Source organism: Cricetulus griseus, chromosome 6 (genome assembly GCF_003668045.3).
Source record: "Cricetulus griseus strain 17A/GY chromosome 6, alternate assembly CriGri-PICRH-1.0, whole genome shotgun sequence".
Classification (NCBI taxonomy): Eukaryota; Metazoa; Chordata; class Mammalia; order Rodentia; family Cricetidae; genus Cricetulus; species Cricetulus griseus.
The window spans coordinates 138580263-138596163 of NC_048599.1; the positions used below are offsets into that span (position 1 = coordinate 138580263).

The following is a 15901-nucleotide window of genomic DNA, read 5'->3' on the forward strand; positions in this document are numbered from 1 at the left end:
CACACACACACACACACACACACAGACACACACACACACACACACACAGACACACACACACACACAGACACACACACACACACACACAGACACACACACACACACACACACACACAGACACACACACACACACACACACACAGACACACACACACACACAGACACACACACACACACACACACACACACACACACACACACACACACACACACACACACAGACACACACAGACACACAGACACACACAGACACAGACACACACACACACACACACCCCTACCTCACAAGAAAACTTGGGCACAGATCCCCTCCCTCCCTCCCAGGGACTGGAGGACACTGCCCAACTTAAGGATGATGCCAAAACATCCTCTTGGCACACACTATGGCTCTGTGGTGCAAGAACGTGCCGATCTCACATAGGAGACCCAGTCTGTCACCGAGGTGCCCGGGCAGAAATGTGGCAGGTACAAGCTGCTCAGGAGAGGCCCGCACGCTCCAGGTCCTGTGGCAGCACCCGGCCCTTCTTGCGGGCCTTCTGCAGCCGCCTCTCAGCCCGGGCCGCCTTCTTCTTGCGCAGGTTCTGGCGCCGCTTGTCCTGGCGCTGCTGCATCTTCTCCACCACATGCTCCGAGCGCTTCTCCCACCGGCGCTGCCGCTGTGCCTTTCGCTTCTCCTTGCGCTTCAGGGCTTCCTGCAGCAGGCGCTCGTTGTCACGGATCTTCACACCCTCCGCCTTGTACAGCAAGTTGGTCCACTTCATCTTCGCCTCCAGCTCCTGGGCCTTGCCCGCATCCTGATCTCGAAGCTCCTCCAGCCGGTCCTGCCGCGCCTGTAGACGCTCCAGCAACTGCCTGTAATTCCTGCCTGTCAGGGGTGTCAGGTTCCCTTTCACCTTCTGCCGCTTCTCCTTCCTACGCTGGGCCTTGCTGGCCGGCTCCTCTTCAGTCACTTCCACCTGCAGGTAAGAGGTCCGTCAATGAGGTGACACACATATCTCACCAGTGACACAGACCAATGACATGGCTTTTGTTCCCTGAGATGGGGATCGCCAACATGCACCTACACCATCAGCAAGGTGCAAAGTTAGACACAGGCGCTCAGCCCAGGCAGCCTCTACCTTATTAAACATCAGTCCTGATGCCTGCGGCTCCTTGCAGGGCACTTCTGGAGGTGCCTCAGCTGGCTCCTCTTTTTTCTCAGTCTTTGCAGCCTTCTCCTTTGCTCGAAGCTCCTTCCGCTTCCTCTTCTTCCGTTCCCTCTCCTGCTTCCTCCGCTGTCTTTTCTCTAGCGTGGCAGCAGACAGCTCCTTGGTGCTGCCCTGAGAGGAAAAGATAAAAGGGAAAAGATGGAGCTTCATTCATCAGGGCCCTTTCAACCTCAAAGTCCTCGGTCTGGTACATGGCTGAGATTAGAGGAAACCCTCATGCAGGCCACAAGTCCATAATGGCCACAAACCACCAGTATATGACCTGTTACCCTGATGCAAATAATACTGGTATGGTAAGGACCCTCTAGTAAGAATCACTGCTCCAGTTCCCAGGCTCCCCCAGCATACCAGAGCACTTCATCTCGCACATAGTCACCCACTGTCCTAGAATTCAGAACTTAGGTTGGGTTCCTATGATGGAGTGCCTGATAGGAGTGCCTGTCCTAACCACTCTGTTCATGACAGACACAGATTGAGTATTCTCTGTAACCGTTCTTTTGCCATAGCCAGAGAGCACCATGTATCCAACCAACCCAGGCCTATGCTGCAGGACAGAAGGCCTTGAGTCTTGATCCCCTCTTAGGAACTTGGAGATGGTGATTGGCATATATTGGAAGGGTAAGAAGCTCAAGAAAAGCGCATCAGAAAGTGTGTGTGTGGGGGGGGGGGGCATGGTCACTGACAATTCAGGCTATACTCTACCCATGTGGCATCAGTGGAGGCAGCTCCCCAAAGGAAGCAGCCATGCTTCTCTGAGGGACACCAAACATCTAAGAGGCACATGCCTCTGGGGACTGATGTACTTCAAGAAAAGGAACTACACCTACTACCTCAGCCAAGAGGTACCTTGTTGTGAAATATTAGTTAAATATGTGTTAAGTTTGTTCATGTCATAAAATATTTGTTTAATGATACAAAGATGTGTTACATTCTTTTATGCTGCATTTGTTTAACTCTGTAAAGCTGTGTTACTTTGCCTGTCTAAAACAAAGAGTTGAACAGCCAATAGCTAGGCAGGAGAGAGAACTATTCGGGGCTGGTAGGCAGAGAATATAAACAGGAGGAGAAGTGAGTAGGGGAGCAGGAAAAGGAGAAGAGAACGCCAGGGGTCAGCCACCCAGCCACACACGGAGTAAGAAGGAAACAGGCAAATAGAATAGAGAAAGGTAAAAGCCCAGAGGCAAAGGTAGAAACAAACCAAGTTAAGGCCAGACATTCATAAGTAAGAATATGTCTCTGAGTATTTATTAGGGAGCTGGGCAGTGAGTCCCCAAGAGAAAGAGTTCAAAACAAAACAAACACCTACAGCGCCCCAAATCTCACATCAGCACAGAAATGGGGAGGGAAAACTCTACAAGCCTACTCCAGGTGCTCAGGAACACTACTCCCCATTTACCTGGCCCCGGGCCAGTTGGATCTTCTCATGAAGCCGCTGTCGCAGGAAATCCAGTGCAAAGACAGAATCAGGTGCTGTGACTTGGCTATCTGCAGGGAAGGAGACTAGGATGAAAGGGGACTTCCCACCACCATCTCTCACCCTTCCTCCCCCAGTGCTGCGCATGGATTCTCAGGCCACCCAACTCCTTTAAGACAGGTAACTAACAACTGTATCATGAGGCTGGTCATTATGACATTAGAAAAACAGTGTTTGTTGTCACCTTGTCACCTGGCTGTCACGTGGCACAGGACCATCATGAGCTTTTATGCCCTGTCTGCCATTCTGCTCCTATGATCTTCCTTCACAGAAAAGTCTTGTAGCATTACCCTAACCCTGTTGGCACTTTTGAGCAGTGGGGACATTTGCCTCTGGGCCCATCCCCGCCCTCATCATGCATGTTTTGGAGCCCCTCACCTTCAGGGGACTCCAGGGAGCTAGAGTTCTTCTCTTGTTTAGATTCCATTGGTTTCTTGGCCCTAGAAGAGGGAGGAGCCGTCTTCACTAGGGGCTTAGTCTTGTGCTCTGTAGCTTTCTGTTCCTGAGATTTCTTTTGTGCTTTCTTCCTCTTCTTTTTGGGGAGCTCGGCAGCTTCCAAGCGTTTTGTTTTGACAGCTGAAATGCAAAACAAGATGAATACCTTCTCTCTACCAATTCAGCAAAGATCCTGCAAAGGCACTGATCCCAGTGATGCAAAGGACCAGGTGGCTAAGCCAGTGCCACCTGTCCAGAGCTTAGTGACACCAACCACCTGGGCAGCAGATGGTCACACATCTGTAATCCCAGCATTTGGAGGCTAAGTCTAGGCTAGATAAAAGACCCTGTCTCAAAAAACAAAATAAACTAACAATGTTTTCTTTTTAATGCAAATTACACACACACACACACACACACACACACACACACACACACACACACACACGACCCAGAGGACATGCACATAAGGAATAGAACACAAAGTCTGGTTTCAGGTTGGTCATCACATTATCTAAATATAAACACCCACTTCCAGGAACAAATGATGGTGCTGCTACACTTTCTCTTCACTGCCCCAGATTGAACACTGGGCTCCTGTATAGCAATTTCCTCCCAGATAAAATCTTCCATCTTGGAGGAAAGCTCCTTAAGCTCAGGAACTAAACACCAAGGCTTCAGGAAGTCCTGGAACTGACCAGATTCACTAGCCCCTTCTTCCCCAAGCACATACAAGAGGAAGGCCAAGTGATGCTTAGTCAAGCAGGACCACATGGAATAAACACTCTCCAACCTGCTGAGCTGCCTGCAAGTTGTGCAGTACACTCCAGGTTTCTAGTTTTTGAAAGCCATCACCAGTGCTTTCACCACAAGCCCATCACCACAAGCCCATCACCACAAGCTGGGGTGGGCTTTGGTGATACAGCTATTTCTTTTGGGGGGGGGGTTGAGGCAAGGTTTCTCTGTGGCTTTGGAGGCTGTCCTGGAACCTGCTCTTGTAGACCAGGCTGGTCTCAAACTCCCAGAGATCCACCTGCCTCTGCCTCCCGAGTGCTGGGATTAAAGGCGTGGGCCACTACCGCCCGGCACAGCTAATTTTTAATCATGTCTGCTCTTGTATGTCGCCTTAATAAAGCTCACTGGTTAATCACACTGGACTTCAGTAGTATCCATACTTTGGCCTGTCATTCCTGTGTCTGCAAAGACTGAACAGCAGTGATGTGGAGAGGCTGGAATGTTGCAGGTCCAGAGGATCATTATCTTAGGTTAGCTTAAACCCAAGAATAATCCTTTCCTTGGCCACCTTTGTATCTGTGACTAATAGATAAAAACCTTTTATAATCTATCAATTTAGCAGATCAACTTAAAAGTTAAGAATGTCATCAGCACTGGGCGTGGTGGCACATGCCTTTAATCCCAGCAATCTGGAGATGGAGATAGAGGAAGGCAGATCTCTGAGTTGAAGACAGCTTGGTCCTCAACAGAGTGAGTTTCGGGACATCCAAAGCTACACAGAGAACCCCTGTCTCAAAATACAAAAATGGGGTGGAGAGATGGCTCTGAGATTAAGAGCACTGGCTGCTCTTCCAGGGGACCTGAGGGAGTTCAATTCCCAGCAACCACGTGATGGCTCATAGCCATCTATAATGAGATCTGGTGCCCTCTTCTGGCCTGCAGGCAACATGCAGGCAGAACGCTGTATACACATAAATCTTGAAAAAGAAAATGTCATCAGCATCTGGGCCTAGAAAAGCTTCTCTCATCTTGCTATAACTACCTGATGTGCACATCAATGTATTCTAAACTTGCCTTGGCTTTCTTTGTTCTGTAAAACTTCAATAAACTGCTTCAAGAACATTTTGTGTTGGAAAATGGAATTAGGGGGGTAACCTAAATCTCTGTTCCCAGGCCACAGTCGTTCAAAACGGGCTCCAGAATAAACTATTCTATTTATGGTGAAGGCTGTAGGTTTCCGGAATTCACAGTGATCTGCCTTGCTTCTGTTTGCCAAGCGATGGTATTAAAGGCATGTGGTACACAGTTGCCACTACCCACCCCATCCTACCTCAAAAGGCTCATTTATTCTTTTTTTAAAATTATTATTTAGTCTTATTTTAAGAGTGTTTTTAAGTATGCATGCCTGTGCATCGTAACCGTGCCTGGTGCCATTGGAGGCCAGAAGCGGATTACGATCCCCTGGAACTGGAGTTAGGGACTTAGGGACTGTTTGTAGTATGCGGCCACGTAGGTGCTGGGAACCGAATGTGGGTCCTATTCAAGAGTAACAGTGCTCTTAACTGCTTAGCCATCTCTCCAGCCCCTCTTTTTACTTTCTGAGAGGGTTTCCTGAAGTTGCCCACGCAGAGGTTAACTTACCATGTGGCCCCTGTCAGGCCTACTACCGGCCTTTACCCTCGAGGTTCTTTCTCAGCCTCCCCACCAACCAGGCCCAAGCAGCAATGAACTCTTGATGATGAAAGATGCATTCCCACTTCCAACGATGCGAGCACGGTTTTCTTTCCGTATGAGTCTGGCAGTTCCCTAACTACCTTCCCCTCCATCGGGGCCCAGCGCCCTCAGGACCCGTAGCTATCCCGGCTAGTACCCGCTCACTCCTGTATCACGCGTGGAGGGTTCGGACCCGACCGACCAAGGAAGGACAGCGGGCCCGTGCGACGGCATCCACTCCCAAAGGCCGCTCGGGTAGGCTGCCTTACCCCACTCGCTCCTCTGCCGCTCGGGGCCAGGCTGTGCGCAGATCTTCTTGGCCAAGTCCTGCAGATAGGCATCCTTGGCTTGCAAAGAAGCCATGGCTGGAGCCCAGTGCTCAACACTCGGAGGTTCCCGCAGCCCTGCGGCCCGCCGGAAGCACCATGTACGCAGGCGCCGATAGCCAAGCGCTCGATTGCCGAGCCTGACTACGCCGGAAGTACCGCATGCGCAGGTGCCGTCTAGCTAGCTAGCTAGCCACAGTGTACGCAGCCGCGACCCACGCGGAGCTCGATTAGCCAGGCCTGAGGGGTTGGCTACTCCTTAACGTGGAGGCGTGACTCTGAAAGATGCCACCTGTAGTCCAAGAACTGGCCTGGAGGGGATGAGATAGATGCCCAGCGCCCCACAGCCACTCCGCCACACGGAGCAAAACACAGACATAAAAAGACGTGTGGTGGGTGGGAGGGAGGAGCAACCGGAGACATGAGTATGGCGTGGATCCTAGACTACATGCATTAGCCATTGCATATCAGTTTTGATGGTACTGGGCATTGAGGCATGAAAAACGCCTTGCAGATGGCGTTGAAAGCGGCATATATTTGAGGAAATGGAAGAAAAAGCGAATCCCTAGTAGAGTCTGCATGGGCCTTAATACATGCTACATCGAAAAGCGTGGGTCAGTTAAAGCTAGTGAAAAAAGGTGACACAGAATTTACATCAGTCATTGGTGACACGGAGTTTCTAGAGAACTGAATCCCCGAGGAGCTCTGCCCCAGCCACACAAGCCGGAGAAAGGTAGTGGTACCCTTTAAATGAGAAGCTTCTCTTTTAAATGTGAACGACAGAATAAAGCGCAAGAATCTGTCCTTCGTTAAGTTTTTGGAAAACCATTCCAAACCCTTGCTTCTAGTGTTTTCCCCAACTCCTCAACCCTAAGCTTTCTCTGTGACACAAGCTCTTCCAGCAGTCAACATACTACAGACATCACCCTGATGGAAAACTCCCTCACTGGGGCAGTGACTTCCACCTAGCTACCCACTTGTGTGTTACCTTGTTTGGCTATGCAGGTGCTGGGCCACCTGATGACCAGACCACGTTCCTCACAAACCGGGAATGACTACTTTCATGGAGCATGGTGATGGTAGGTAGAGGAGAGACTGAAGGCACACACTTGCCCCAGTACCATGGTTTCTGTATGTCAGTAATGAGCCTGGTACTGAGAGGCAATGGGGTCTGAGTTCCTAGTCCTTTCTGCCACTTAATTTCTCAGCCTGTGGTTCTAGGCATGACACACCCTTCCAAGCCCATGCCCACTCCAAGATGTAGACATGATAGTGCTAAGTTGGGGTGGATAGGTGGCACCAAAGATACAAGTGCTGCAGTCATATAACTTGTAGTAATGGCAGATTTTCATTCATTTACCAAATGTCAGGGAACTACTAGATGCTATTATTATACGAGGAGGAGGGGCTGTTGTTCGAGGAACCCAAGGGCAATCTTGAACTGATGAGGAAACAAAGATGAACAACAAAAAAAGGTAATGCTTTATTCGACAGTTTCATCACAAAAGTAGTAGACGGGAAATGGTGGCACAATCCAGGAAGATGCCCTGGCTAGCTGCCTCTCACAGTCTTGCTATGACTGTCAGCTGTGGCACAGACAATTGTGGTCCAGGCACCAGGCAGTGGTCAGGGCTCTCTACACAGGAGCCCGAGCCAAGGATGGGTGGCTGGATTTGGCTACGGTCCACTGAGTACCTTCCAATTCTAAACAACAAACCGAGGCTGTCTTCCTATCACCAGCCACCCTCCCTTCTCAAGGTCCTCAATGGGACAAGCTTCCATGTGGCAGTCAGGAAGGTAGCCACTAGAGTTGAAGGGCCACCTGCATGTAAATAACTGAACAGCATTCCCCAATTATCACAGGTAACTGGCCCTGGCCTGGCTACAGGGACTCCTGATCACAAAGTCCCCAAGTGGGAGCTAAGACTGAAAAAGCTAGGCTCTGGTGGACATCCACAGGACTTCCTTTGTGATAAACTAGGGCACTGGGAGAGGGTACCCCAAGAAGCTCAGGTATGTTCTATGGGACCAGGGCCACCACCATGGGAGTGGGCAGAGGCTGCAGATTGCAGGGGACCAGCACCAGTCTCCGGGGACGCCAGAAGAGGGGCTGAGAGGCCATCAGCAGAATCTGTGTCGAGGTCCAGCCTCCAGTAAGCTTCACATAGAGGCAGGTCATTAGCTTCGCAGAGACTTGAGCTTTGCCACAAGAAACCCCCAGGAGTGACAGGAGCAGGCAGAGGAAAGCCAGGGTGGGGAAAGCAAGACAGATGCAAGAGTTAAGAAATGAACATCACCTGACTGCCTCCCCTTCCTCTCCTCTTGGCTGACCCCTCTGCTACCAGTTCTGGCCACACTTGCATCCAAAGAAAGATGCCATCAACAGGCCATATGACTTAGGCAAGCTCTCCCCATGGGCCGCATGGCCTTCCTGACACTTAGAACTCCCCTTGTCCTTGTGGGTCTTCTTCCATCCTGCCCACCCACCCCTTACTAGCAGGGTAGTGATAACACTTTACAAAGAGCTCATGGTGGCAGAAACCTGTGTCTGTCCCTATCAGACACTTGCCTAACTATAAAAAGTCAGGAGCAGAGAGGTCCAAGCATTTCGCTACACGCCACTGCTCCAGCCCTATAGCTTCAAGCTCCAAGTTTCATGCACTCCAGTTCCCCATGTTATACAGGGAAGAGGTGAGAGAGAACAGGCAAGGATTAATCCTCAACGGTCATGGAAGTGGTTACCTGGAGCAAATCTGTTTCCACAGCTGTCTATTATGCTCTGGCCCTATACCTGCCCCAGCAGTTCCTCTCAGAACTATTCAAGAGTAGCACCCCCAGGAGAGTGGAGGGGAGGCAAAGCCAGAATTAGCAAGCAGTGAGTATATAGGCAGGAATAGCTGTGCAGAGGGGAAGCTGGCAGCTGGCGGTGATGTGGGCATGAGGTTGATAGGGGCAGATGAAACCCACAGGCCCCTGCACTGAAGAGCCCTGCCATTTAAGATAATTCATAGCTAGAGGGGCACTGCTTTACCATGAGAAATATGGAAAAGGTGACTGCCCCAAGGGGACACAAGTTGTCCCAGAAACCCATGCAGGTGATGTACAGGGACTTACTGAGGCTTTGGAAACCTGGCACTCTGGGTTCCCGTCTTCCCAAAACTGATCCACCCAGGGGGCCCTTAAAGCAGTAACTAACTGTCTAAAGGGTAATGACAGGAAGATGTGAAGGAATTCATCCTGGGTGAGTGTGTAAACCTGTCTTTTGGGGGTAGAGGAAATGGTCCCATTTGTTTGCTAAGTTGATGAATAATGCGACCAAGGACAACCCCAGAACTCTCTGGAAAACTTTAGAACTGGGCAGTGACATTGAGTCTATGATGGGACAACTAAGTCCTCGATCACATACCACCTGGCTCTGGACATCTGTGGCTCCTTCTGCAGCTTTTGTGCAACAGAAGCAAATCTACCACCAGGGGAAAACGGCTTTGCTTGGGAAAGGGAGCTGCAGGACAGAACCTTAATTTCAAGCTAAGAGGATGTGAGCAAGGTCTCCATTCTCCAGGCTCAGTTTCCCACATATTTCACATTGTATTCTTGATTTCTCAAGGCCTCTCTGGCTCGGAAAGTATTAAGTTTTAAGTGACCCTATAGCAGGGCGAGGTGACAGATGCTATCTGCTGCTAAACTCTGGGGCTAGCATAGGTCTGACACCAGGAGGCTGAACTGCCCCAAAACAGGACATACAAGTATCCAGGCCCAGTTCCTAAAGCCACTCTGCTTGAGCTCCTTCCTCCTCCTTTCCCAGTGTTCCCTGCCTCTACACTGTGGGATCTGATGATACACACATGGAACTGAGTCTCTGAGCAAGCAGTAGTAGTGGTGTCCTGGAGAGTGGACATAGTTATAGACCCAGAAGGCCACAAGGGACCAATCCAGCCTTGACTGAAATGTCTAGACAGATGTGGAGCAGTGAGGCAGAGTTTGCACTGCCCAGGAGGGCGTCCTTGCCCCCTGGGGAATGCCCTTCTCTGCTCTCAGCTGCTGACACCAAGTCCTGGGATTTTCACCCCACTTCATTGAGGGGTGGCCTGGGCACCAGCTGGGGGCTGGTTGTGAGTGTCCATCAACGCTCTAGTCAGGGGCTCTGCTGCCAAGGAGAACTTGGAAAAACACAAGGCCCTTGCAGGCCCTAGCTGGCTTGGGCAGGCAGCAGGTCCCGCCTGCATGCGAGTCCAGCCCTATTTGTACCTGGACGAGTAGTACTCCTCCTCCAGCTCATAGAGGTCAATGGAGACCTCATCCCGAAGGGTGATGAGCTTGCGGTCACACTCTTCCTGCAGGGCACGCAGCTGCTGGTTACGCTGGTCGATAGCCTCATTCACAGATGGGAAGTCATTGAGGATCAGGAACTGCTTGAGATCAGATACCAGCTTCATCAGTGACTCACCAGCTCGGACCTGCCAACATCATAATCAGGGTAAATATGAGAGGAGGCGAAGACGGTGGCCCTGCTCTTCGTGACTGGTGGTAGGTCAACAGTGGGTTTTCTGGAGATCTCAACTCCATGATCCACAAAGGAAAGTACCAGCCTACATGGAGTCATCTGTGAGGGTAGAGGAGGAGCTGAGAAGACATCAGAATCCGACTACAGGTGGAATACATTTGCTCACTTCAAGGAGCTTTCCCTCCCCGACCAACCACTCAGACCATGAACACATCCTGTACACTCATCTCAAAGCCAACTTAAGTCTATGCCCTGGGTTTCCTCCTGACTCATTCTTTCCCAGAGATGGCACAACTGCAAGTTGGAAAGGATTCACAGGGGTCTTTGCCCCACACATTGTCATCTGCTGGTAGCCACTGCACAGATACTGGTCTACTGGGCTTTCCCTGTAACATCTAGAGGAGCTCACCTTTCACATGGGATTCACTCAGCCATTTGCCTTTCCATTCACAACCAGCCTTGGGGAACTTTCATGTCAGCAAGAATGGCTGCCTTCCTCCTGACTACTATACAAGATGGACAAGGCCATCTGTTTGACCCCTGCCCCCACCCCATGCCCACCGGGGGCAATCTCCGAAAAATGCGCTCTGCCCCACCCCACTGTTCCCATTTGCCCTTGCTGCTCTGAATTTCATCCGTGACCCCTTCAGGGGTGTTTTCCCCCCTGGCCACTCACGATGTTGGCAGCTCGAACGTGCATCTCGTAATTGTCCTGTTCACCCTGAGTAGCCCGTGACACCTGTGTCTCATCCTCAATCTGGGGACAAATAAGAAAGCCTAGAATCAACACAGGCAACCACCTGGCTTAGCCTGGCTCACAGGAACCCAACAGGTGACCAGCCACCACCACCCTGAGTGCCATCACCACAGTCTATCTATCAGGCCTTCCTGCACACCCAGCACCCTGCTTCCTATCTAGACAGCTGGCAATGTCTCCTCCAACCCCCTCTTGTTCTGTGGATGACAACAGGTGACTTCATCACATCAAAAGGACACTGCCAAGTCTTTCTGAAAAAGTTTACACGAAAGAAGATGTTCAATAAAGGAGTAAAAGGACAGGATTTTTTGATCTTTGTTTTTAAGGCAGAGTCTCATGTAACCCAGGCTGGCCTGAACTTCTAATCCTCCTGCCTCCACTTCTGAAGTTCTGACATTAAAGAACTGTGTCAAGATCTAGTTTATAGCCGGGCGTTGGTGGCTCACGCCTTTAATCCCAGCATTCGGGAGGCAGAGGCAGGCGGATCTCTGTGAGTTCGAGGCCAGCCTGGTCTCCAGAGCGAGTGCCAGGACAGGCTCTAAAGCTACACAGAGAAACCCTGTCTCAAAAAAAAAAAAAAAAAAACAAAAAACAAAAAAAAAAAAACACTATTTTATTCAGTTCTAGGGACTGAACATAGGGCTTTGCAGTTGCTAGGCAAGCACTTTACAATCCCAACAACATCCCCAGCCAGAAAGTGACTTTTCAAGTGACCCCTTCTGGGCAGGTACCAGCCAACTAAGCAGGAAGGGCTTCCTCACAAAAGCCTAAACTACTGTTCTCAACTTACAGATGGACTAGCTGGAGACCGACACAGACCTCAGCGGTCTTAAGGCATCTCAAAAATAAAGAGAGCAGCAGTTCTCAACGTTGCGATTCATAACAGTTGCATATGAAGTAGCAACTAAAACAGTTTTATGGTTGAGGGTCACAACAGGAGGAACTGTATTAAAGGACTAAACTCACCTGTCATCACCAGTATCTACTGCATGGAGGAAACTCAGCCCAGGTAGTCTAGTGCCTTGGCCAATTCGGCCAGAGTTCTCTACGCTGCTCTATCTGCACGTGTCATCATTTGGCTTTTCTATTTACCTGCTGATCTCTACTTTTGACGCCTCGGCGCTCCCACCCGCACCGGACAGACATTCCCTTGGCATCCCCACCTCTGCAGCAGAATCTAGACACCCATGTACCCAGACCCCGGGGAAAGCAGGCTCCTGCCTTCTCCCGTGGCTTCGGAACAGCGACCACGCACCTTGGCGGTCTTGATGATCTCAGTGAAGTTGTCCATGATGGACTTGATGTCGTCTTTGAGTCGCTTGTTGTAAGACTGCAGTAGTGTCTCCTTGCTCTGGGGCAGGGCTCTCTGCTGGGCCATGGCAGGACCAGGGTGACAGCCACAGTCTCGTCTGACCTGGGGAAGGGGGGAGCTTACGCTACATCAGCTCCCTCCGCGAACACAAACCCCGCAGCGGGCCTGCCAAACGCAGACGCACAGCGCCCACTCCGGCGCGCGGGTTTTGTTCCCTATTCCAGCCGCCCGCCGCCACTGGAGCCTGCAGTGCCTTTCCTGGTTCTGCCGCCTCGGCGAACGCGCAGCCGCAGCTCCGCACGCCCCCGCTCACGCCCCGCCCCGCCCCGCTCACGCCCCGCCCGCCCCGCCCCCGCCGGCAGAATCCCGTGTGGTCCGGTCGCTTTAAATCCGAAATCCCGCGCGGGCGCCAGATCTCGCGATCTCCGCGGTCTCTTACATATTACCCACAATTCCTTTTTCTCCCTCTCTCTCTTTTGCAGCCGAGCAAGATGGTGAGTGATCGCAGCCCCCTCTCGCCATCCGCCTCCATCCGCCGCCATCCGCCTCCATCCGCCGCCCGCCGCCGTCTCGCGGGGTCTGCGGTCGCCCCTGGCGCTTCGGGCCGCTTTGCTGAAAGGGAGCGGTGGCGAGCGGAGCGCAGGCAGCGACTTTGCTGTCCGATGGGATGGTGATGGCGGAAGACACAGCCTCACGGGGTTTCTCTCTTGTGTCCAGCCCAAGGGAAAGAAGGCCAAGGGGAAGAAGGTGGCCCCGGCCCCCGCTGTCGTGAAGAAACAGGAGGCCAAGAAGGTGGTGAACCCTTTGTTTGAGAAGAGGCCTAAGAACTTCGGCATTGGTAAGAAGCGGCGGGGGGGGATCAAAGGGCCCGGCCGAGGACGAGGCGGTTTCAGGGGGCTGGGGCTGGCTCCGACCCGAAGCAGACGGGGCCGCCGGCCACCGCGGCTGTTATGCTTGCTCGCAGGCCGTGGCTTTTCGTTAGAAGGGGATGTGGTGTTGTGTGCAGATGATGTAAAAGAATATTTGCTATCAGAAAAACGGTGATGACATTTGAACCACCAAGATCGCTGATGCACCAACACCTTCCTGAGTGCGTGCCCAGACACAGGCCGCCCGGCACTGCGGCGACACCTCATTCGTAGTGTCCCTCTTTGCTTCCCAGGGCAGGACATCCAGCCCAAACGAGACCTCACACGCTTCGTCAAATGGCCCCGATACATTCGGCTGCAGCGGCAAAGGGCCATCCTCTATAAGCGGCTTAAAGTTCCTCCTGCCATTAACCAGTTCACCCAGGCCCTGGACCGGCAAACAGGTGAGGTTGGTTCTGTGTCACAGGGCCAGTTTCGTGTTTCGAGAGAATGAAAATAGTCCTGAGCTTGCCTTTTTTTTTTCTAACAGTGCGTCATCATTTTAAAATGTTCATAATGGGGAGAGTTGAATGGGATCCCCAGTCACTCTACCTGAAACAACCAGCAAGCTTAAAGCTCAGTAGGGTGGGGAAAGATGGCTCACGTTGACCCCTAGCCTGATCTGCACATGCCACACAAGGGTAGTTTTTGTGTGTGTAGTCCTGGTTGTTCTGGAGCTCTGGGCTTGATCCAGGTGGGCTTTGGACCTGCTTCGGAAGTGCCAGGACTAAAGGCATATGCCACAAGGGTGGTTTGTATGTTTTGTTTGGCTTTTCAAGACAGGGTTTCTCTGTGGTTTTGGAGGCTGTCCTGGAAATAGCTCTTGTAGACCAGGCTGGTCTCAAACTAACAGAGTTCCGCCTTTCCACTTGCCTCTGCCTCCCAAGTGCTGGATTAAAGGCATGTGCAACCACCGCCCGGCACAAGGGTTTTTTTTTTAACTTTTCTAAAATTTGTTCTGTTAAAGTTTTCAGAGAACCTCCACACAGGCTTGTAATGCCTCTTAAGTGATAAACGTTACATACAATTAATTGGGCCTGAGCATGAGATTGCCTGCAAAGTAACCACAGCCCACAGGAAGCTACATAGCAGACCTAAAGAAAAACTTCGAGTCTAGAGTCTAACTGAAGAATGTTTTTCCCAGCTACCCAGCTGCTCAAGCTTGCCCACAAGTACAGGCCAGAGACAAAGCAGGAGAAGAAGCAAAGACTGTTGGCCCGTGCTGAGAAGAAGGCTGCTGGCAAAGGGGATGTCCCAACTAAGAGGCCACCTGTTCTTCGAGCAGGTAAGTGGCCCCCTGGGGAAAGAAAGGGGGTAGCGGGCTGTGCAATGATGTGTGAATTTCTTCACCTGAAATCACTGTGAAGAGTGAAATCGAGCTTTTTAACCCTGAGTCACAGCTTGGTGGAGCTGCTTTTTTGTGACTGTGGCAGCCTGAGCACTCAGGCAAAGTGGTTGTGTGTTCCAGGAGTCAACACAGTCACCACCTTGGTGGAGAACAAGAAGGCTCAGCTGGTGGTAATCGCCCACGATGTAGACCCCATTGAGGTAGGTCTGGTTTTAAGCATCAAGCACAGAACCCAGGTCCTGTGTTGTTGCTTCTGGAAGGGTGGAGTCAGTTTTGCTGAATGAACAAAAGGGATCTGTTTGTGTGGCTCTTGCAATGATGTAAATCTTTGACTGAAGTAGCTTTGATGTGCAATTACATGAGCTTTTTAACCCTGAGCATTTGCCACAAAGTAGCACTGTAGCTGCTGCTGCTGTTCCTCCAAACATCTACCTACAGCTCATGCTTGCTTCTAGCTGGTAGTCTTCCTGCCTGCCCTGTGTCGGAAGATGGGGGTCCCCTACTGCATCATCAAGGGAAAAGCCAGGCTGGGACGACTGGTCCACAGGAAAACATGTACCACCGTTGCCTTCACACAGGTTAACTCGTGAGTATTCAGGCTTGTCCCTAAGCTTCTCTTATCCTCCCAGGTTTGGGACCATTTGCCAATGATGGTTAAGAATTTCTTCACCTGAATCAGCTGTGTGGTCATACTGTGTCTGAGGCTAAAAAAAAAAAGCTTGTATTAGGAAAAATTATTGCTGCTCCCCAAGAGTTTAATAAGGTTTTCCCCTTCCTTGACAGGGAAGACAAGGGTGCTTTGGCTAAGCTGGTGGAAGCTATTAGGACCAATTACAACGACAGATATGATGAGGTGAGCAGCTCTATACAGAATATGGGATGGGTTGGTGCTTTAAACAATTGCTCAGGCCAAACTGACAGCTGTTTCTGTCATTTCAGATCCGACGCCACTGGGGAGGCAATGTCCTGGGTCCTAAATCTGTGGCTCGAATTGCCAAGCTGGAAAAGGCAAAGGCTAAAGAACTCGCTACTAAACTGGGTTAAATGTACACTCACTGCTAAGTTTTCTGTACATAAATACAAACTTATCTTCCATCTAATGGTCTTGGGTTATTTTGGTTGTTGTAAACTTGTTTTTAGAACTAATGCCCGCCTATATAAAATGTTGCAAGGTCAAGTCA

The 15901-nt window shown here is 51.0% G+C and overlaps 3 protein-coding genes and 3 non-coding genes across 6 annotated transcripts; 4 read left to right on the forward strand and 2 right to left on the reverse strand.

Annotated features, from left to right (window-relative positions):
* Positions 1 to 203: 203 nt before the first annotated feature.
* On the reverse strand, positions 204 to 6004 carry Surf6 (surfeit 6). The gene is made up of 5 exons (XM_027422991.2): positions 5835 to 6004; positions 3061 to 3258; positions 2605 to 2693; positions 1119 to 1319; positions 204 to 956 (listed from the first exon to the last, which is right to left on the reverse strand). The coding sequence occupies exons 1-5, from the start codon at positions 5926 to 5928 to the stop codon at positions 477 to 479; spliced, it is 1062 nt and encodes a 353-aa protein (XP_027278792.1). The 5' UTR covers positions 5929 to 6004; the 3' UTR covers positions 204 to 476.
* A 1346-nt stretch (positions 6005 to 7350) lies between these two features.
* Positions 7351 to 12752, reverse strand: Med22 (mediator complex subunit 22). Its single transcript, XM_027422999.2, has 4 exons — positions 12408 to 12752; positions 11072 to 11152; positions 10140 to 10348; positions 7351 to 8090 (listed from the first exon to the last, which is right to left on the reverse strand). The coding sequence occupies exons 1-4, from the start codon at positions 12528 to 12530 to the stop codon at positions 7901 to 7903; spliced, it is 603 nt and encodes a 200-aa protein (XP_027278800.1). The 5' UTR covers positions 12531 to 12752; the 3' UTR covers positions 7351 to 7900.
* A 58-nt stretch (positions 12753 to 12810) lies between these two features.
* Rpl7a (ribosomal protein L7a) lies at positions 12811 to 15820 on the forward strand. Its single transcript, XM_027422995.2, has 8 exons — positions 12811 to 12958; positions 13182 to 13302; positions 13627 to 13776; positions 14517 to 14657; positions 14841 to 14920; positions 15176 to 15306; positions 15504 to 15573; positions 15660 to 15820. The coding sequence occupies exons 1-8, from the start codon at positions 12956 to 12958 to the stop codon at positions 15762 to 15764; spliced, it is 801 nt and encodes a 266-aa protein (XP_027278796.1). The 5' UTR covers positions 12811 to 12955; the 3' UTR covers positions 15765 to 15820.
* LOC113830844 lies at positions 13466 to 13539 on the forward strand. The gene has a single exon (XR_003486732.1). It is a non-coding gene; the product is annotated as a small nucleolar RNA SNORD24 (small nucleolar RNA).
* On the forward strand, positions 14697 to 14771 carry LOC113830842. The gene has a single exon (XR_003486730.1). It is a non-coding gene; the product is annotated as a small nucleolar RNA SNORD36 (small nucleolar RNA).
* On the forward strand, positions 15031 to 15102 carry LOC113830843. Its single transcript, XR_003486731.1, has one exon. It is a non-coding gene; the product is annotated as a small nucleolar RNA SNORD36 (small nucleolar RNA).
* Positions 15821 to 15901: the final 81 nt, after the last annotated feature.

Coding starts and splice junctions, on each gene's coding strand:
- Surf6 (XM_027422991.2), bottom strand. CDS start 5,928: ATGGCTTCTTTGCAAGCCAAGGATGCCTATCTGCAGGACTTGGCCAAG. Junction 1,320..2,604: donor TCCAACTGGCCCGGGGCCAG/GTAAATGGGGAG, acceptor TTTTCCTCTCAG/GGCAGCACCAAGGAGCTGTC. Junction 957..1,118: donor CAGGACTGATGTTTAATAAG/GTAGAGGCTGCC, acceptor TCTTACCTGCAG/GTGGAAGTGACTGAAGAGGA.
- Med22 (XM_027422999.2), bottom strand. CDS start 12,530: ATGGCCCAGCAGAGAGCCCTGCCCCAGAGCAAGGAGACACTACTGCAG. Junction 11,153..12,407: donor AGATCATCAAGACCGCCAAG/GTGCGTGGTCGC, acceptor ATTTGTCCCCAG/ATTGAGGATGAGACACAGGT. Junction 10,349..11,071: donor ACGTTCGAGCTGCCAACATC/GTGAGTGGCCAG, acceptor TGATGTTGGCAG/GTCCGAGCTGGTGAGTCACT.
- Rpl7a (XM_027422995.2), top strand. Junction 13,303..13,626: donor GCCTAAGAACTTCGGCATTG/GTAAGAAGCGGC, acceptor TTTGCTTCCCAG/GGCAGGACATCCAGCCCAAA. Junction 14,921..15,175: donor ACGATGTAGACCCCATTGAG/GTAGGTCTGGTT, acceptor GCTTGCTTCTAG/CTGGTAGTCTTCCTGCCTGC.